At 35.7% G+C, this 23,322-nt stretch overlaps 1 protein-coding gene across 1 annotated transcript in view; it reads left to right on the top strand.

Annotated features, from left to right (window-relative positions):
• Nucleotides 1–23,322, top strand: part of USH2A (usherin) — a 2,188,359-nt gene that overhangs the window by 493,432 nt on the left and 1,671,605 nt on the right. The window contains exon 19 of the mRNA XM_053712759.1: nt 427–571. Within this exon, the coding sequence (XP_053568734.1) occupies nt 427–571 (145 nt within the window). The remainder of the gene's footprint in view (nt 1–426; nt 572–23,322) is intronic.

The following is a 23,322-nucleotide window of genomic DNA, read 5'->3' as shown; positions in this document are numbered from 1 at the left end:
TAAAGATACCAAGAGAAGGAAGAAAGTTTGATAATAGGAGTAAATTAGAAGGTTGCTTAAAATTGCATGCTTTATCTGAATCACGGAAGATAAAATTTGGGTTCAGTGTCCCTTTAAGGGTAAAACAATTTTATTGTTTACTGTGTCTTTAAATCAGTTTGTGATCATCTGTTTGGATGACATGTTGGTATATTCCAAGTATGCTTCTGAGCACATTTGTCACTTGAAACTTGTTCTTCAGAAACTTAGAAAAACAACCTATATGCTAAACTAGCAAAGTGTGATAACAAAAAAATCTGACATCTCACACATGCTTTACAAAAATGACTTTTAACCATAATTCCTTGCATTTATTTGTCATATATATGTTGGTTTTATTAAAGCAGACAATTTCCATTTGAAGTAAAATATTTTTGTCTTTTTTAGGTATTATATGTGGCGGAAAATCATGAATTATTTCACATAGTGACAGCCTTAAAAGTATATCACATATACGTCTTCACAATAACCCTCTGCAATAATGTTGGTTGCGTGACTAGTCGTCCGGGCATGGGACAGACCTTAGCTGCAGGTAACTAAATATAGAAGAAGATGCAAGATTCTTTGTGTTTTCAAGTTATTAAAAATAAATGATTGCAAGAATAAAATAGCATGGATTTCTCTCTGAGCAGTACATGCTCTCTCTCCCCTTTATATGTCAATTAAGAACACAGATGCTAATTTGTGGAAGATATTCCTTCAACAGCCCATGCATCTGCCTTCCTGGCAGATTCTAGAAGCAGCTGTATTGGTTGACTTAAAGTTGCCTCTGGGTCTTCTGGGGTAATGATGCTGATGGGTTGTCTAGTCTGTCTTCCAACCTAAAATGTGATGTAGTTTTGCATTGCCTTTTGATGCTAAGCAAATTGTGCACTTTTGTCAGATTATGCATACAGTGTCATGTTGATCTTTTAAGATGCCTACATATGTTGGTAAAATGTTATATTGCATTATGTTTCAAAGATATGCTTCTGTCTGGGCTTTATTGCACTGCTATTAAATCACTGGTAGAGCACATACAGTAAATAAAAACAACTTTCATTAAAAGATAAACTGCATTTTTTTTCATTTAAGAACTAATTTCAAAATGTATCAGTTAAATATTTACTTTTTTTTTTTAAATGAATGTTTCTGTGCTGAATAAACCAACATTGTCTTGTAAGGGTTGCTGAAGTATGTAGCCTTCCACCAAATTCATTTGTGAAGGTTCTCCTTATCATTAAAGGGACAGGAAAGCCAAAATTAAACTTATATGGATTGGATAGAGCATGACATTTCCAATATACTTCTATTACCAATTTTGCTTAGTTCTCTAAGGCCTAGATTTGGAGTTTGGCGTTAGCCATGAAAACCAGCGTTAGAGGCTCCTAACGCTGGTTTTAGGCTACCTCCGGTATTTGGAGTCACTCAAAATAGGGTCTAACGCTCACTTTTCAGCCGCGACTTTTCCATACCGCAAATCCCCTTACGTAAATTGCGTATCCTATCTTTTCAATGGGATTTTTCTAACTCCAGTATTTAGAGTCGTGTCTGAAGTGAGCGTTAGAACTCTAACGACAAAACTCCAGCCGCAGGAAAAAAGTCAGTAGTTAAGAGCTTTCTGGGCTAACGCCGGTTTATAAAGCTCTTAACTACTGTACTCTAAAGTACACTAACACCCATAAACTACCTATATACCCCTAAACCGAGGTCCCCCCACATCGCCGACACTCGATTCAATTTTTTTAACCCCTAATCTGCTGACCGCCACCTACGTTATACTTATGTACCCCTAATCTGCTGCCCCTAACACCGCCGACCCCTATATTATATTTATTAACCCCTAACCTGCCCCCCACAATGTCGCAGCCAGCTACCTACAATAATTAACCCCTAATCTGCCGACCGCAAAGCGCCGCCACCTACGTTATACTTATGTACCCCTAATCTGCTGCCCCTAACACCGCCGACCCCTATATTATATTTATTAACCCCTAATCTGCCCCCTCAACGTCGCCTCCACCTGCCTACACTTATTAACCCCTAATCTGCCGAGCGGACCGCACCGCTATTATTATAAAGTTATTAACCCCTAATCCGCCTCACTAACCCTATAATAAATAGTATTAACCCCTAATCTGCCCTCCCTAACATCGCCGACACCTAACGTCAAACATTAACCCCTAATCTGCCGACTGGAGCTCACCGCTATTCTAATAAATGTATTAACCCCTAAAGCTAAGTCTAACCCTAACACTAACACCCCCCTAAGTTAAATATAATTTAAATCTAACGAAATAAATTAACTCTTATTAAATAAATTATTCCTATTTAAAGCTAAATACTTATCCGATCAGCCAATCAGATTGAGCTCGCATTCTATTGGCTGTTCCGATCATTGTTTAATTGTAATTTAGGTTAGGATTTATTTTACAGGTAATTTTGTAATTATTTTAACTATTTGAGCTATTAAATAGTTCTTAACTATTTAATAGCTATTGTACCTGGTTAAAATAAATACAAAGTTACCTGTAAAATAAATATTAATCCTAAAATAGCTATAATATAATTATAATTTATATTGTAGCTATATTAGGATTTATTTTACAGGTAAGTATTTAGCTTTAAATAGGAATAATTTATTTAATAAGAGTTAATTTATTTCGTTAGATTTAAATTATATTTAACTTAGGGGGGTGTTAGTGTTAGGGTTAGACTTAGCTTTAGGGGTTAATACATTTATTAGAATAGCGGTGAGCTCCAGTCGGCAGATTAGGGGTTAATGTTTGAAGTTAGGTGTCGGCGATGTTAGGGAGGGCAGATTAGGGGTTAATACTATTTATTATAGGGTTAGTGAGGCGGATTAGGGGTTAATAACTTTATAATAATAGCGGTGCGGTCCGGTCGGCAGATTAGGGGTTAATAAGTGTAGGCAGGTGGAAGCGACGTTGTGGGGGGCAGATTAGGGGTTAATAAATATAATATAGGGGTCGGCGATGTTAGGGCAGCAGATTAGGGGTACATAGAGATAATGTAAGTAGCGGCGGTTTACGGAGCGGCAGATTAGTGGTTAATAATAATATGCAGGGGTCAGCGATAGCGGGGGGCGCAGAATAGGGGTTGATAAGTGTAAGGTTAGGGGTGTTTAGACTCGGGGTACATGTTAGAGTGTTAGGTGCAGACGTAGGAAGTGTTTCCGCATAGCAAACAATGGGGCTGCGTTAGGAGCTGAACGCGGCTTTTTTGCAGGTGTTAGGTTTTTTTTCAGCTCAAACAGCTCCATTGTTTCCTATGGGGGAATCGTGCACGAGCACGTTTTTGAGGCTGGCCGCTTGCGTAAGCAACTCTGGTATCGAGAGTTGAAGCTGCGTTAAATATGCTCTACGCTCCTTTTTTGGAGCCTAACGCAGCCTTTATGTGGACTCTCAATACCAGAGTTATTTTTATGGTGCGGCCAGAAAAAAGCCGGCGTTAGCTACGCGGGTCGTTACCGACAAAACTCCAAATCTAGGCCTTAGTATCCTTTGCAAAAGAGTAATCATAGGTAAGCTCAAGAGTGTGCACGTGTCTTTAGCCATCTGGCAGCAGTTTTCGCAACAATATTTATAGCATTGTTGCAAACACAGCTGCCATATAATGCTACAGACACTACTACTATATATAACATTGATTTAAGCTTTTTTTGCCTTATGGCTATGGACACATGCACGCTCCTGAGCTCATCTATTGTTACTCTTTAGCAAAGCATACCAGGATAAATAAGCATAATTGATAACAGAAATAAATTGGATAGTTGATTAAAATTGCATGCTCTTTTAGACTCATGAAAGTTTAATTTTGACCCTACTGTCCCTTTTAGAACCTGATGATTCTAAACCTCTCTGCTCTGGCGAGATGATCTAATATGTCTCGTCAGTACCACAACATCCCTCAAAGACTTTTAAAAAGGTCATTTTTTTTCTTGAGAGATGTTTATCTCTCTATGTGGAGTTGATGTGAAGGTGATTGCAAAATAATGCTCAAAAAAGCCCACAAAGATTTTGCGAAATTTCTCTCCATGCAAGCGAGTTTTTGATCATCAGACCATAAGTCAGTGAGTGTGTGTGTAATTATGTGTGTGTATATGGCGCACCTTTTTAGTGCTTTCAATTGCCCGCAAACACTGCCAGAAGTAAACTTTTAATGTGCGTGGGTTAGCAGGCATATTACAAGCTGAAAGTAAGTGTTTGTGCATGAGCAAAACCCATAGAGTTCAATTAAGAATGCAAATGAAAAAAAACACCTATCGCTATCTTGAATACGTTTAACCAAGTGCTCTATACCCGGCATCAATTATGAATATTTTACATTGCAATGTTCTTCACATAGAATTTTTTTTATTTTACTTTTAAATATATATTTCTATATATATGATTAGAATTTTGTAAAATATATATCGATATCTATATTTACAGTAAAAGCATACTATAACATATAAATAAATATTAATATTGATTAAAAATTATGTTTTATTGTTTTGAGGTATTTGAGTGCAAAGGGCTCCAATGCGTTTGTGTGTGTATGTATATATACAGTATCCCACAAAAGTGAGTACACCCCTCACATTTTTGTAAATATTTTATTATATCTTTTCATGTAATAAACAATGAAAAAATGACAATTTGCTAGAATGCAAAGTAGTGAGTGTACAGCCTGTATAACAGTGTAAATTTGGTGTCTCCTCAAAATAACTCAACACAGCCATTAATGTCTAAACCGTTGGCAACAAAAGTGAGTACACCCCTAAGTGGAAATGTCCAAATTGGGCCCAATTAGCCATTTTCCCTCCCCGGTGTCATGTGACTTGTTAGTGATACAAGGTCTCAGGTGTGAATGGGGAGCAGGTGTGTTAAATTTGGTGTTATCACTCTCACACTCTCTCATACTGGTCACTGGAAGTTCAACATGGCCCCTCATGGCAAAGAACTCTCTGAGGATCTGAAAAAAAGAAAAATGTTGTTCTACATAAAGATGGTTTAGGTGATAAGAAGATTACCAAGACCCTGAAACCGAGCTGCAGCACCGTGGGCAAGACCATACAGCGGTTTCACAGGACAGGTTCCACTCAGAACAGGCCTCGCCATGGTTGACCAAAGGAGTTGAGTGCACGTGCTCAGCATCATATCAAGAGGTTGTCTTTGGGAAATATACATATGGGTGGTGCCAGCATTGCTGCAGAGGTTGAAGGGGTGGGGGGTCAGCCTGTCAGTGCTCAGACCATACGCCGCACATTGCATCAAATTGGTCTGCATGGCTGTTGTCCCAGAAGGAAGCCTCTTCTAAAGATGATGCACAAGAAAGCCTGTAAACAGTTTGCTGAAGACAAGCAGACTAAGGACATGGATTACTGGAACCATGTCCTGTGGTCCAATGAGACCAAGATAAACTTAATTGGTTCAGATGGTGTCAAGTGTGTGTGGTGGCAACCAGGTGAGGAGTACAAAGACAAGTGTGTCTTGCCTACAGTCAAATATGGTGGTGGGAGTGTCATGGTCTGGGTCTGCATTAGTGCTGCCAGCACTGGGGAGCTACTGATCTTTGAGGGAACCATGAATGCCAACATGTACTGTGACATACTGAAGCAGAGCATGATCCCCTCCCTTCGGAGACTGGGCCGCAGGGCAGTATTCCAACATGATGACAACCCAAAACACACCTTCAAGATGACCACTGCCTTGCTAAAGATGCTGAGGGTAAAGATGATGGACTGGCCAAGCATGTCTCCAGACCTAAACCCTATTGAGCATCTGTGGGGCATCCTCAAACGGAAGGTGGTGGAGCGCAAGGTCTCTAACATCCACCAGCTCTGTGATGTCATCATGGAGGAGTGGAGAGGACTCCAGTGGCAACCTGTGAAGCTCTGGTGAACTCCATGCCCAAGAGGGTTAAGGCAGTGATGGAAAATAATGGTGGCCACACAAAATATTGACACTTTGGGCCATATTTGAACATTTCCACTTAGGGGTGTGCTCACTTTTGTTGCCAACGGTTTAGGCATTAATGTCTGTGTGTTGAATTATTTTGAGTGGACAGCAAATTTACACTGTTATACAGGCTGTACACTCACTACTTTACATTGTAGCAAAGTGTCATTTCTTCAGTGTTGTCACATGAAAAGATATAATAAAATATATACAAAAAAATGTGAGGGGTGTACTCACTTTTGTGGGATGTATATATATTTATATATATATATATATATATATATATATATATATATATATATATATATATATATATATATAATATATGTGTGTGTGTATGTATGCATGTGCATATATGTGTTTATGTGTGTGTGTATATATATATATATATATATATATATATATATATATGTGTATGTATATACATACATGAACATATATATAGCAAGGCAGTGGTTGTCTTGGAGGTTTGTTTGGGGTCATTATCATGTTGGAATACTGCCCTGCGGCCCAGTCTCTGAAGGGAGGGGATCATGCTCTCTATATATAAATATACTCTATATATAGATATGAAGGGTTTCCTAAATAACTCTAAAGTGGCTATATCACCTAGGTGTTGAATAACGTGAGTGCAAGTTACCACAGGCACAATATTTTTATATTGCACACATACTAACGTTAGCACGCCACTTTTTATCTAGTCCAAGTAAAAAACAGGATAGGAAACGTCATCACAAGACAATATATCCAGATTAAAATAACTGGTCTTGTTATATATTGTACAATTGATGCATAATACCTTCATAATTTATATGAACCATGTTGTCAAAATCTTTTTCATTTTCTCTTTTTTCCCTGTTAATTTTGCTCAGGACAAAAACAAAAATGTGGCTATTATTTTTTGATCATAATAATAAAAATGTTGGTGCTCATTGATTGAAGTAATAAATTAATGAATTAAGAAAAAAAGAAAACAACATTGAATACAGCACAGATATAAAGAAAATGTTTCAGTTTTTAATCACATTAAACAGATGATTTTATTATATCTACATAGCATATCTGTGGTAACAAAATTCAATACGTTTACTCCCCTTTTAATAATAGCACATAATTAATAAAAGCTATCAATAGAAATTAGAAAAGGCATTTTCCAGCCATATCACAATCTAGTTGCTGTTAATTATCATTTTCCAGTAAGCTGTCACTAACCCATTTTTCATTATGCTAGATTAAAGCAAATGTAAAGCCCTCAGATGTTACTCAATAAAATGGGAGTTGGGGTTCACTGTACCGTGCATATTAAAGAAACATTTTAAGCCTTTAATGTGAATAACAAACACTAATAAATTAATTTTTATAAAATACGAATTATGCAATGTAGGCAGCTGCCTTAAGGAAATTTTATATGTAGGCTCAGGATTTTTTTTTTTTTTTAGTCAGTAAGAATAAAAGTAATCTTACATTTATGTTTATGTTTTAAAATAGTTTTTTAATAGTTCACAGTATATTTTACTGACCTCACTACATAGAAAGGGAACCTTAGCCAAAAGGCTAAATTAAAACAGATAGTTATGATGTTTAAAATAACTGGCTCCCACCCGTTCCTTAATTTGTTTACCCATAGTCAGTAACTTTAATACTAGCAGATCTAACATGACTGTCAAAATATAACAACATAAATATGATATGTTGGTTAATATGAACTTTATTAAAAATAACAAAAATACAAAGATATAAAAATATAAATGTATCCTACAAAAAGCACAGTTATGTGTATATATTAAAGGGACAGTCTACACCATAGTCATCTTAAAGTCTTACCTTAGATTAAACTGCAAATAGCCTCCTGTCCTCTTTCTATACCACGCAGCATGAAAGGTAAACAAGTTTTTTTTTAAATTAATATTGTTTCTGGACACTTTAAAATGGCTGCCAAGCTTCACGCACTGATGGCATCATGATTTGGGCTGCATCTAGGCACTCTGCTGAATAGCATTGAAAGTCTGTTGAATGCAACTAGTGAGCCTTTTGTGATTGGAGGACATATGCAGTGCAGACCATGATGTCATCAGTGGGGTGAGCCATCTTAAAGTGTCCATAAACAATATTTAAACAATATTTATTTTCAAATATATATATATTTTACTGCTCCTGCTGCATGATATAGAAAAGGTGCAGAAGGCTATTTGCAACTTAATCTAAGGTAAGACTTTGAGATGACTAAGGTGTAGACTGTCCCTTTAATACAGTTAAAGTTAAAATATCATATTAAGTTTAACAAGCTAAAATTAATATTAATAAAATAGCATTTGCATTGTATTGCTCAGATCAAGAATGAAGCACATTCTTAATCTCTGAAGAATAGATCTAACAATTATTTAGAGTTATTATTTTGTCTTGATGTCATGTTAGGTGTTGTTTACTGACATTCAATACTGTGGTGTCACATGCATTCCTGTTACGCTATTGATGTCTATAGAAAAGAGGGAATTGCAGGGGGTGCTTTGCAATTTGTCTTTACTTTATTTGATGGCTTGGAGTGTTGGTTGAGGTCTGTGGAGTTATCAGATATTCAGAGTATGAGTGTTCAAGAGGATAGATCTGTTGGTAAATATATTGCAAATGTAGCCTACAAAAACATCTGTTAAGCGTTTTGGGTTGATTGAAAAGGTTTTTTTTTATTGTGGCTCAGGTCCAAAGTCATTCAAAAATGAATTAATGTTCATATTGTAATGACTCTTAATTTGAAAAATTGCTTATTAGACCATGAAAACCTGTCTTCTAAAATTAATGACAAAATTAAAATCTACCCCAGTCTCTCTGAGTACACCACTACTATTACAGAAAATATTAAAAATAAACACAATTTGTGTTATGTGTTGAAAATGCAATGTTTTCAGTCTGCAACTGTCTGTAATTTACACATCAGGTTTAGCAACATATTTCTCCTCACATTTATGGGCATAGTACTGTTGCTTTCATTGTTGTGTAAAATGTCCTATTAATGAGGAATCATTGTGGTGTAAAATATTGAGGCAAAACTACTAATTTTAAAGTACACTGTATTTTTTCATCTAAGAATTCTTTGGCTGAATAAAAAAAAATCATCAGTTTATTGTTATCATTTAAGCATAAAATAATTTGTTAATAATTTACATGCAACATTTTATATTTATAACTGCTGCAAAAAATTGTAGAAAAAAAAAAGAAATCAAAGTTTCTTGAGAAAGCTACATTCAGATGGATTTATTTCACCCTTTGACAAGAGCACTTGAGCAGAATTGAAACCCTCTGATAATTCAGCTTGCTAATTGCCCAATTAGCTATTTCTAGAGTGAAGGTTGTGTTACAGTTTATGTGTAATTTGAGAAAATTTGGTAATTGTATTTTTTAAGATAAATATCTGTCAAGGCAAATATTCTTATAATACATTGGTGGACAAAGGACAGCCCACTACAAACTGCCCGGCTTTGTACTGAAGTGTTAAAGAAAAATCCTTCAATGTTTCTATAAACTCTGTCTAGTATGATGCTGAGATCCATACAGAAGAAAGAACTGAACTGTTTTATAGCACTCAAATATTTGTTAATGTTTACAACTCCTAAATGTAGGTATTCTTTGTAAGAAACCATATAAAAATATGGCAATACTGTTCATTTTAGGTTATCGTATTATTAGATCCAACCCCTTGAGAGAACAACAGCATGTTACATCTCTGAGGCATTTGGCTTAGTGCACAGCAATGCACATTCAACTATGTGTGAAAAAACGTGTATTTAAGAGGGCATTAAAGTTATATTAGCTCAGTATATGCAAAAATAATAGCCTCTATGTTAGAAAAAACAACAGCTCATACAACTGTAATTTGTTTGAAACCTGTGCATCTTCATATGAGATATATATATATAAAGAAGGTCCTGCATATATCATGCAGACCATGTGAAAGAGTATTTCAGGGTCATTGTTCTGAATTCTGTGAAATGCAGCTCAACTTTTCAGAGGACAATGGAAAAACATAATTTTCAGGACTAAATTACAGGAGAAGTAAGCAAAATTTACAAGGAAAGTAATTTTTTTGCACATAGAATTAAAAAATTTTTTTATGGCAAAATACATTTTACAATTCACCACCACATATGCTATTAATATTATCTTTTTAGCTTTAACTTAAAGGGACAGTATACACCAATTTTCATATAGCTGCATATAATAGGCAGTACTATAAAGAAAAATATGCACAGATGCTGATATAAAAATCCAGTATAAAACCTTTTAAAAAAATATTTGGAGGGTCCCAGTTTAGCACTGTTGATTAGGTTAGGCTGGGACACCCAGTGAAAGGGGCTTAGAAAACATGACGAGCAGGCACTATCCCCCTCCCCCTTCCCCTGCATATGAAAGGACAGATCATACAAACAGAAGCCACAGGAATCTGTAGACATCAGTATACATATAAAACATTGGGGCTTGGTTAGGAGTCTGAAAATCAGATGGGCTTTATAAATGGATCTTCAACAAAGCATTTATGCAAAGAAAAATCTAGTGTACAATGTCCCTTGAAATGAAACATTTCCACTTCATTTGCAGCCCTTATTATGATTCAGAGTGTAACCTTCTTGTGCTCACTCCTTCAGTTTCCATTAGACGTGTAAATAAGAGAAAATGGTTTTTGAAGACTTGTTTGTCACCGGGAAAATAAATAAATATATATTTTCCCTTTATTTGGCCATGGAGTTGTAAAAAACAAAAACAAATTGCTTGTTAAAAAACAACAACCTGTCCCTTAACTATTAGGACAGCAAAGGATCAGCAAGGCAGTAGATTAAAGGGACAGTTAAGCCAAAATTAAACTTTCATGATTCAGACAGAGCATGCCATTTTAAACAAATTCCCAATTTACTTGCATCATCTAATTTGCTTTGCTCTTCTGGTATCATTTTATGAAAAGCATACATAGGTAGGCTCAGAGCAACAATTCACTACTGGGAGCTAGATGGTGATTGGTGGCTGCACATACATGCCTCTTGTCATTGGCTCACCTGATATGTTTAACTAGCTCCCAGTAGTGCATTGCTGCTCCTTCAACAAAGGATACTTATATGATATTATAAGTAAATTGGAAAGTTTTATAATCATGAAAGAAAACTTTTGGATTTTATATCTCATTAAGCTTATTTTAGCAGTAGCTAGGTATTTATGTATTTATTTAATCGAATCGGGATTTTCAAGAAAAGCTTACATACTTATTGGCTGAATCAAGAACAATATAAATTTGAAGCATTCCCCACTAGCAAAAACAGACAAACTGTTTCTATCGTCAAAGCAATGTTTTTAACACCATGAACAAGTTAACATTTTTTTTCTTTTGGTAAACTGTTCATTTGTTTGTTCATTTATGTTTTAAGTATTTAAATGATTACATAGAACACAACAAATGTAGTAATTACTTTTTATTCATTCGTCTGAATCTGAATTGTCATCTAGTTTCTATTAGACATGTGCGATTCGGTTCGATTCGGAAATTCGGAAAATTCGGAAAATTCGGCGATTCGGATCGAACCGAATTTCCGAATTCAAATTTTGCTGAATTTTCCGAATCGAACCGAATCGAATCGATTCGTAAATTCGGATGGCCATTGGATTACACTAGTATTATACAGTATGTTAGGTTAACACCTAATATACAGTATAATACTAGTCTAATCACACCTAACACTTACCGAATTGCCGAATTTACGAACCGAATCGAACCGAATCGAACCGAATCCAGCCGAATTTCTTCAAATCCGAATGAATCCGAAACGAATCCGAAACGAATCGATTAAAAATTTTCCGAATTCGAATCGATCCGAACCGAACTTCGAAAAATTCTGAATCGATCCGAACCGAACCGAATTTTTTCGCCATGCACATGTCTAGTTTCTATACTAAGCAGGATTAACCAAAAGCAAGTGCTTCAACTATAAATACATTATTAAAGGGAAAGTGTACAATAATTTCCATATAACTGCATGTAATAGACACTACTATAAAGAATAAGATGCACAGATACTGATATAAAAATCCAGTATAAAACCTTTTAAAAACTTACTTAGACGCTCCTAGTTTAGCACTGTTGTTGAGGTTAGGCTGGTACACCCAGTGAAATAGGCTTGGAATGCAGGAAGAGCAGGCAACTCCCCCTTATAAAAGATAGATTATACAAACAATAGCAGCTGGAATCTGTAGACCTACATCTGATACTTTGGGGCTCGGTTAAAAGACTGAAAATCAGTAAAATGTGATTAAACATAAGCAAAACTAAACATTCTTACAAAAATAAAACATTTATGTAAAGAAAAATCTAGTGTACAATGCATACTAATAAGGAAATGTAATAGCACTTAAGTATTTCGAATGAGCAGTAGATTATTTTACTGATAAACTTGACCTTCCATTTGTAAGCCCAATGTATCATGTGACAACCTTCAGCCAATTGCAGACTTATATACATAGACACTTTGAACTGTGGCACGTACTCAGTAGGAACTGATGTCTCAGAAAGTGTGCATGCAAAAAGACAAAAGCACAATTTGATAATATACATTTAAAAAAAAAAATGGTATGCTCTATTTGAATCATGAAAGAAGAAATTAATGTTAGTGTTCCTTCAATATACTTTGTTGTTCTGTTTTATATTTATAAATTAACTAAATTACTTATTTAATATGGTTCTGAAAATCTGTGGTTACATTGTATTTCTCTTGATTAAAAGCTTTTGGTTCAAAGCAATACTTTTTAATTGCCTAATGATATAAGTCAGTTCTTAGGAAATAACCATGCATTTAGGAGTTCATTTGCAATATAACTGAAAAATTCATTGCATGGCAGTAAAACAATTTACTGTTAATTACAAGGAGAAGAATTTGCTGTAGCATTCTCACAGATTGCTATGAATCATGCAGCACTCCTAGAGATTTATAACGGATGTGTAAGTAGGATGAATTAGCAGGGTTTAATAACAGAGACACAAATCATGCAGACTTCAAGGAGCTTTAATTGATATACTAGATTGTGACGGGCATGAATCACTCAGCCATTCAACAGCATTGTAACATATGGTCAACTCAATATGCTGCGTCTTAAATCGGTTGGTAAGTCGTAGGCTGTCCCATATGGTGAAGGCAATATATTTTTTTTTTGTAAGTTTGTTCTTGCTTTAATGTTTTGCTGGAAAAATTGATAAACCTGTTGGAAGATAATTTCCGTAGGAATAACTACTCACTTGCTCTGTCATTTTTTCTGGAACCACTGAAATACCCATATTTATGAATATAATTTATTTTAAAAACTATATTAACTAAAAATTAAATCAATGTAAATATTTGCATAGGAAATTAGCACATCTAGGCAAGATTCCCCGCTTGCTTTTTCCCAGAAATACTTAATATACAATGTTACCAATGCACAAGAGAATTCTGGGTAAGATATGCAAATTAGATATGCAATTTCCACCCATAGGAAAATGTAGTGGCCTATTCATTAAATGCACTTTGTACTTTTTTTTTGTCATCCATATCAAATAACATAATTTTTTTTGTAAAATAATTCAAATATCATTTTTTTTTGTCCCTCCTACACAATTTTAAAGCATGTTGTGCACTTCCTTCTAAAGTTATTTGCTTTATAATTACTTCCTGTTATTGGTAAGACGTTCATTGAGAATTACTAGAAAGTGCACAACTGATACTGGTATATTCATATAAATTTAAACATCTTTAACTTCAAATTTTTCAGGAAAAAGTCACCAAGTTTGAATCATGTTCTTTCATATGGATGACAGACATTTCTGAGTACTGTGTGCCATTAATAATAACAAATATCGGCCTCATTTTTTTTCTATAAAAATAATGTTCACTGAAAAAGATGTTGATTTTTTTTGCAAATAAGTAGTCATTTTCCCTTTATTGAATCTTGCATTTAAATATCAAATGGAAATATTTGAATTTTAATATCTAAATGTTGATTCATGTAGAATTCAATATAAGGTAAGAAAATCAACATTTCAATTAGATGTTTGAGTGTTACATTGGGATACGTTAAAGTAAACATTTAGGGCTAGATTACAAGTGGAGCACAAAAAATGGTCTTCGCAAAAGCGATATTTGTGCTCCACTTAATAATACCAGCGCACGGAAATGTGCGTTGGTATTACAAGTTAGGTGCAATGTGAATGTGACGTTGCGTCTGCATTGAACGTAAGCTCCATTGGCTCCAATGGGAGCCTTGTTCTCATGCAGTGAGACACGACATGAAAACCTAGCGCAGCGAAAGAGGTAAGTCATGCAGCAATGGTAGCATATTGTAAATATACATGTAGTGGATATAAAAAGTCTACACACCCCTGTTAAAATGTCAGGTTTCTGTGATGTAAAAAAATGAGACAAAGATAAATCATTTCAGAACTTTTTCCACCTTTAATGTGACCTATAAACTGTACAACTCAATTGAAAAACAAACTGAAATATTTTAGGTAGAGGGAAATAAAAATAAAAAAACTAAAATAATATGGTTGCATAAGTGTGAACACTCTTAAACTAATACTTTGTATATGAATTAACACAGAAGTATACAGTATATGTATATAAGCATATATACATATATATTTGCAGTTTTTTCATAGTCCCAATTGACCGCTATGTAAAGGCACTTGTCATATCCCCTCACTTTAAAACCTTATTACTGCTTCGTGCAGTTACGATTTAAAAAAAAAAAAAGATGCACATAGTTTTTTATTTTATTAAAGCCACTACACACTTAATGTTGGGGGCAATTGAGGGACATTAGAAAAATTAACCAGAGTTCTGACCTTTGGTTAATTATTTGGGCACTAATTGTTTCCGTGAGCTTGTGGTAGAAATAACTAGCCTAATGGCTGGTTATTTATCTTATTCCCGTAAACGGGCAAATTTGCTGTTTATGGGTTTACGATAAATTAGGGCTCCACTTGTAATATAGCCCTTATTGTATAGACTAGAGACATTTGTATAGAAAAACAAATTCAGAAATCCCTGTTTAGTTTGCTATATACACAGTGTCAAAGCAGAGAGCTTGTAAGAAAAATATATAGCTTTTCAGGCTGAATGGTATTATGTGGAATATAAATCCAATTGTTTTTAAACTGTTTTAATCAGGGAAGCTCCCGAAAATATTAGAAAAATGATCCCTCTGATAGACTACTTACACATGACAAGGACGCCTTCTCTGCTCCTCTCATTGGATGTGGAGAAGGCTTTCAACAGAGTGGACTGGGATTATATACAGTCAGTGCTGTCCTGGATGGGTTTCAAGGGGTCATTTATCACGGCAATCAAAAGTATTTACTCGAATCCCACTGCATGTGTTAAGGCTAGGGGTCACCAATCAGACAAATTTGCGATTCTTAATGGTACGCGTTAGGGCTGTCCATTATATCCGTTACTCTTTGCTATATGTATAGAGCCCCTGGCCCAACATATTAGAAATTCGCCAGACATTACAGGTATCAAAATAAACCAATCGGAGTATAACCTTACTCTGTTTGCGGATGATATTCTGCTCTCCCTGACCAAACCCTTAATTACACTGCCAAATTTATATAACACTCTTAAAGTTTTTTAACAAATATCGGGATACAAATTAAATTTAGAAAAATGCCAGGCAATGCCATTAGCTCTACCAGACCACGCCACAAAAGTATATAGAAATAAACTTTGAATTCAAATGGGTTACACACCACCTTAAATATCTAGGAGTTAATCTGGTGCGACATTCTTCTGAGTTAAACCGAGCAAATTACCCCCCACTGTTTAAGACTATTAGGCAGGATCTGGTTAGGTAGAGCAAGCTAGGGTTTTCCTGGCTTGGTCGCTTATCTGCAGTAAAAATGACAATACTCCCGCAGCTATTATATCTCTTTCGGGCTTTACCAATAGGTATTCCTATGGGAGACATGGATGACCTTTAAAACCACATAAATGGTTTCATTAGAGGCAAGACAAAAGCTAGGATTATGAAAGCTATTCTAACCAGACATAGACAAGAGGGGGGGAGTAGGGGCCCCGAACATAAGACACTATTTCAGGCAGCCAGATTAGCACAAACCACTCTTATAAACAAATTGGAGGGTGAAATTAGATGGACAACACTAGAATCAGACATGTCTGAAATTTATCCCCACAAATTAGTTATATGGCAACCACAAATCATTAAGTCATGCGAACATCTTAGGTCACCGGTCACTGACTTTATGATCAAAACATGGACTAGACTAACCTCATCCCTCAAACTTTTACCCATTTATTCAATTAGGACTCCACTCAAATGTATAGTCCCATCAAGTCAAGCCCTGACTATAGCAAAATGGGAAAACAGAGGACTGTATAGGATCGCAGACTTTTTAGACAAGGGCAAACTGCTAAATTACAATCAATTACAAGACAAACTTAACCCCATCAAGCTACAGTGGTTCTTATACCTACACATTTTCTCCACTCTCCAACACTTTCTGTCTCGAGTAGAGAATAAATCACCTACCATATTAGAAAAATTATGAAGCACCAATACCAGGTCTAGGGGAACCATTACACAATTATACCAAACACTCCAGACAGTTACATCTACTACTAAATCTCCATTGCAACTTAAGTGGGAATCAGATCTAGAGTTAGAGTTAGACATTAAGACATGGAATGAGGTGCTGTTTGATTCGCGATAAGGATTACTAAGCGCAGACATGGTGGAAAACTGTATCAAGACTAGCTTCAGGTGGTATCTCATGCCACTGATAACATACCACTTGACTAATAATGGCTCCAGACTTTGTTACAGAGGATGCGGTCATGTAGGCACATATAGGCACATGTGGTGGGATTGTCCCCTCATGCAAGGTGTTTGGAATAGACTCTCACAGTTTCTTAGCTCAGTCCTGAATAGTCATATAACATTAACTAGGGGCCAACATATCAGACTCAAGGAATTTAACAATCATATAAATCAATTCATTAGGATCCCTTGCACAGCCACAAGGATCTGTATAGCTCGATACTGGAAAGTGGGAGGTCCAACATGGGATGAAATACTACGCACGATCAGACACTACCATGACATGTCAGCTCAAGCAGCAATATTACAAGACAACCAAGAAGTCTTTCAGAAAACTGGTATTATTGGATTATATTTGACTCTATTAGACTCAGAAACCCATAGAGTTGCAACACCTCATATAGATAGACTTTAGGATAAGGGAGGTTAGTGGCTAGGCATCTATACAAGAAGGTATTGAAAAACCACAAAGGTGTGCCAAGGTCTGAGAGTAATATTCTAATCTCTTCGGATCCTTAACAGGAGATTTCTTCTTCTTCTCCCTCTCTCTCTTCTCTTTTCTATTGTTTTGCGGTCTTACATCAAGGCCTATAATGTGACCTCTGATTAGATTGCTTCCACGCATAGTGGACATACTCTTTTCATTACAAGGTCAAGAAAACATAATCAGATGTATGTTTATTTCTTTTATAATTAGATGCTAAGAAAATTATACTGTGACGCATCACTTTTTCTTGTCTTCACCTGTTATTTTAATTTTATTCTTTATGTTTTTGCTTGTAATTCCAACTGAAAATTCAAATACAAATGATTTCATCTAAACTGTTTTAATCAATAGATCTAGATCAGTTGTAAGGAAAAAAAAAACATTACAATGGGATTCCTCTGCATTAGTTATTAGAAAACTATAACTAATATCATACAAATACCTTTTATTTTAACTAACAATAAATTATGTTTTAGCTATATTTAAAATTAAAGCCTACATGCCACAAAGCAAAAACAAACAAACAAAAATGTAATGATAATATTAGTGACTAACGAAATCTAGGAGAAAGCAGCTATAAACTAATTAAACACAAGCTAATGCATTTAGTGTGACTTGATTACATTTTAAAGTATTTGCAATTTAATTTTAGATTGATTGGGAAATGAGGAACAAGCTTTATAAAAAGAGAAATCACTGCATTTCTATTAACAGTGATTTAACAAAGCCCTCTTGGTAAACAGTTTTACCAAAAGCAGATTTTCTGCCATACGGAAATTTCTGCTTTCTAACATCTTCATTCTCTCCTGCCCTAATCTGATGACCTTACAATACAACTGCATACTCAAAGGAACACTTGATAAGGCTATACACTCAACAGTTCACCTTGATTTATGCTCTCAACCACAGCCATGGTACTCAAAACAGACACATTATCTTTATTCATGGAGGGAATCATACTTTTATGTTGACTTCCCCCATTAAAAACTCATCCTCTACTCATACAACTATGGTGTTATCATCCTTTGTATCAACCACAAAATGACATTCTCAACTGTAGTTGACAAGTGCTTCCACACGCTCCAGGACTAAAAAGGGTCTAATTATAAAGAATATTGCTTCTTCCCACCCATTAAAGCCTCACTCTCTACCCAGCCCTTCTATCATTTAGTTACTTTTCTATTTTTTCACTGGAAGGAGGAGGTCTTTCCACCCTGTTGTCTTCCAGTCTTAACACCTGTCTCCTTTATTCCATCTCTTAACAACTTTTTCCCTCTCTTTCTGCTTTTCTTGATCCAAGGTGTCTTTTTAATATGTTTCTCATCACAGGTACATTTCCTGATCTTTTCAAACATTTATCAAAGGGACACTCAAGTCGAAATAAACTTTTATGAATCAGAAAGAGTATGCAGTTTTAAGACATTTTCCACTTAGAGTAGGTATTAAATCATTGACTTTTTATTATGCACTTGTTAATTATGCAATTCTACTGCACTGAGTGGTCCTTTAATCACATCCATCATAAAAATCCCTCTCTCAATCCCACCACTCCCTCAATAGTCGTGTCACCTTACTTTCATTTGCATCAAGAAACTATTTAGTCTATAATCACCTAACCTACTTTCTTTCTAGTAATGTTTTACTTGACCCTTTTTTGCTTTTACCCTAAATAATTAATGAAGCCATTCTCAAAAGAGATAACTTAAGATCTGGAACAAGCTGGATTTGACACAGAAGACAATATTCTCCACTTACAAATCTATAACTTGTTTTGACATTCAGCAAGCTCTTGTTTCAGTTCCTACCACTCCAACTACTCTATTAGAGTTCCTTTCAGTAGGGTATCTTCTGATTCTCTGCCTCTCTATAGGAGTACCGCAAGTATCTGCTAATGTCTAACTCTGGCTCTGTTACTCTTGCAACTACAATCCCCATGACAAGCTACCCCATACTTGTTATCTCCTCACCCTTCAACTTGTAAATTGTATGCTTTTTAGAGCAGAGCATTCCTCCAATTGAGCAGAGCATTCATCCAATTGCATTAATTTGTTTTATCTGTTATGTTTTTGTTTTTTATCTTGAAGCAGCATTTTATTTTACTCGTACTCATGTACCTAACACTATGGATCTTCACAGTGCTTTAGAAAAAGGTAACAATAATACAATAAATAACTGTATGACATGTTAACTATATGATGAAAAAATTGAGATCTCAGTAATAAAAATAGTACACTTCTGAACATATATCTTTACATGGTTTAGCCAGTTTGCTTGTGATTCATTGATGTAAGGAACTGATTTTTGTATATTAATACACATATTTCTATTAATAGTTATGGCCTACGTGTACTTAGCAGTGAATGCTGCTGTGGAGTCTTTGTGGGGCCTTGTGGAGTCATGTGATCACTGCTTCTTAACTTCTCTGCCACCTTTGAGTTAGGCGGAAATAAGTCACCCCAAAGATGTTTGTTCAGAGTGATTTACAGGCTCTACTTGATTGCAATTGTTTGCGTAGAAGCAGGGGCTGGTACTGCACAAGCAAATGCTTGTGCAAGAGCACATATGGACAGAAGATGTATAGTGTCCTCTGTCCATTTGCAGAGTTGGGAACTTTTTTCACCTGTGGCTTGGTACATGGGGCCCTATGTGTATTAGTGTTGGGGGTTGGAGTAAATACAGAATGTCCCTTCCATTTCCAGTGAAAAGAAAACATTATGTAAGCATAGTATTGAGGTTATTCCCCACCTCCTTCCAGCCATGAGTGCCGCCATATTGGAATTTGTCTTTCACTACATTCCAGTGCTGAAGTGTTTGCATATGTGCAGGAACTCTACTTCAGATACCTGCAGTTCTAGGAAATTCCTGCACAAATGCAAACCCCTAGGTTCTAATATAGCAGCACCTATGATTAGGAGGAAGTGAATGAAATGTATTTAGAGTTTAAGGTCTCCTTAAACTCTGGCATTAACACACATCTTTTACCTAATGTATTTTGTTGTGATTTATAATATAAGTAAAATAATTGGGCTACAATTCTGTAGCCAAGTGGTTATGTTCAATGTATCCTTTAGGTAAAAATACCCTTGGCAGTTTAGGTGCAGTCAGGTGGTAAAGGTTACTGAAACCAAGAATTTTCCAGATATATACCACACACAAACTAAAACTTAGTCTGCATGAGATGCAATTTTGTCTAATTTTCAGTCATTTCTGTTTGAACTCTGATAAATGACTAAGAAAATATAAACTGTATTATAAGTGACAATATCCTATACATTTTTACATACGTGCAGAATTATGAATTTTAACTTATCTGCAAAATCCCATAAAATGTTAACATACCTGCAGGATATACTTTCCTGCTTTCAGCGTTGTAGCAATAATTCAAAATATTGTGATGACTAATACAGTGTAATAATGTCCATATAACTCTTGTGAACTACTCCTCATACGAGGTCCCAACAAATGCGGATGTCACAGAGTTTACAGGTATATAACCGTTTATATTGTGTACACTTCAGACTCTCATAAGATATATATAAACAGAGTGCTTACCACTCCGGTGTCTATCGATAGCTGTATGGGTTGGACACTGTCTGCTTAGTAGCGGATGCAAGTCACTTCAGTATGCTTGCTGTCAAGCCGTCTACCCTCCGGTATAGACGCAGTGAACAATTCACTGATATCCCGTCAGGTGTGTACCTGTGACGTAGGCTGTCCTATACTGAAAAACTGTTAGAGCTCTCCTGAACTCTTATTCAACACCAACGAATATACCACAAGATATCACAGTTCAGTTAATAGGAATAAAAGAGAGAGAGAGATGATTGTATATGTTAAAATATCATTTTATTCAATTAGTTAAAACAGACCTGGCACAGCACATAGAAATCTCCACTGCTGACGCGTTTCCTACCTCACGGGCAGTTCATCAGAGCATGCTTTCAGCGTTGTCGTAAGATGTCATAGTGCAGTGGCAATATTTATACACTGCATACTGAAGATTGTTGAAGGAAATCTCAGAAGAAATGCAAGAACGCCCCTATATAATGGGGAGCCTTGCAATTAATCTTCAGTACGCTGTGGTGACAGCATGAAGAAGGATCCTGTGGAAGATCAGAAGTGAACTGCCCAAGAGGACCGAGAAACGCCACCAGGGACACAATGCTGTCCCCAAAAGAGCTGGATTCAAGATGGTGAGTGCAAACTTTGGGGTTTAGACTTAGTTGTTTTTTTTTTGTTGGGTTAGAATATATTTTTTTTGTCAAAAGAGCTATAATCACTTTTTCTTTTGTGTAATTGGCAAGAGTCCATGAGCTAGTGATGTATGGGATATACAATCCTACCAGGAGGGGCAAAGTTTCCCAAACCTCAAAATGCCTATAAATACACCCCTCACCACACACACAATTCAGTTTTACAAACTTTGCCTCCTATGGAGGTGGTGAAGTAAGTTTATGCTTAGATTTCTACGTTGATATGCGCTTCTCAGCATTTTGAAGCCCGATTCCTCTCAGAGTACAGTGAATGTCAGAGGGATGTAAAGGTAGTATCAGCTATTGAATGCAATATTTTTCCTCGCGGGAGATCTATTTAATAGGTTCTCTGTTATCGGTCGTATATACTCTCATATTCCATTACTTCTACTGATAACTGTTTCAGTACTGGTTTGGCTATCTGCTATATGTGGATGGGTGTCTTTCGGTAAGTATGTTGTCATTACTTAAGACACTCTCAGCTATGGTTTGGCACTTTATGCATTAATATAAAGTTCTAAATATATGTATTGTACTTATATTTGCCATGAGTCAGGTTTATGTATAGTTCCTTTTGCAGACTGTCAGTTTCATATTTGGGTAAAAAAACATATTTAGCAAAATATTTTTTCTTACCTAGGGTATAGTCTTTTTTCAATTGACTGCTTTTTCATTAAATTTTGCGGGCAAAATTAGGCTCGCGAGGGCACAAAATGCTAACGTTTATTGCGTCATTCTTGGCGCAAGAATTTAGTGTCTTAGTTGACGCAGAGTTCCTTGCACAAGGTTGCGTCTTCAATGACATGAGTGTATCATTTCCGGATGTTGTTAGCAGCAAAAAAAAATTTCAGTTTGCGCTGTGCATCCTACTTGGCGCCAAATAATTTCATTATTTAAAACCCCATTCCGATATGCCTCTTGCCTTTTTCTATTTCAGAGGCCTATGCTGTTTGCATTTTTTCCCCATTCCTAAAACTGCCATATAAGGAAATTGATAACTTTGCTTTATATGTTGTTTTTTCTCTTACATTTGCAAGATGTCACAATCTGATTCTGTCTCAGAAACCACTGTTGGAACCCTGCTGCATGATAACAGTTCTACCAAAGCTAAGTGCATTTGTTGTAAATTTGTGGAGATTATATCTCCAGCTGTGGTATGTAATAGTTGTCATGATAAGCTTTTACATGCAGAGAATCTGTCCAACAGTAATAGTACAATGCCTGTTGTTCCTTCAACATCTAATGTACATGATATACCTGTGAATATAAAATATTTTATTGCTGATGCGATTCAGAAGGCTTTGTCTGCCATCCCGCCTTCTAATAAATGTAAAAGGTCTTTTAAAACTTCTCATAAAGTTGATGAAATTTCAAATGACCGACAACATACTGAATTATCCTCCTCTGATGAGGATCTATCTGATTCAGAAGATCCTTCCTCAGATATTGACACTGACAAATCTACTTATTTATTTAAAATGGAGTATATTTGTTCCTTGTTAAAAGAGGTGTTGATTACATTGGATATTGAGGAAACTAGTCCTCTTGATATTAAAACTAGTAAATGTTTACATTCAGTTTATAAACCTCCTGTGGTTATTCCAGAGGTTTTTCCAGTTCCTGATGCTATTTCTGATATGATTTCTAAGGAATGGAATAGGCCTGGTACTTCTTTTATTCCTTCTTCAAGGTTTAAAAAATCATATCCTTTGCCAGCAGTTAGATTAGAGTTTTGGGAAAAGATCCCCAAAGTTGA

This window comes from Bombina bombina, chromosome 4 (assembly GCF_027579735.1).
Source record: "Bombina bombina isolate aBomBom1 chromosome 4, aBomBom1.pri, whole genome shotgun sequence".
NCBI lineage: Eukaryota > Metazoa > Chordata > Amphibia > Anura > Bombinatoridae > Bombina > Bombina bombina.
The sequence above is the reverse complement of the archived record's forward strand: the minus strand, read 5'-3'. Positions and strand labels throughout refer to the sequence as shown.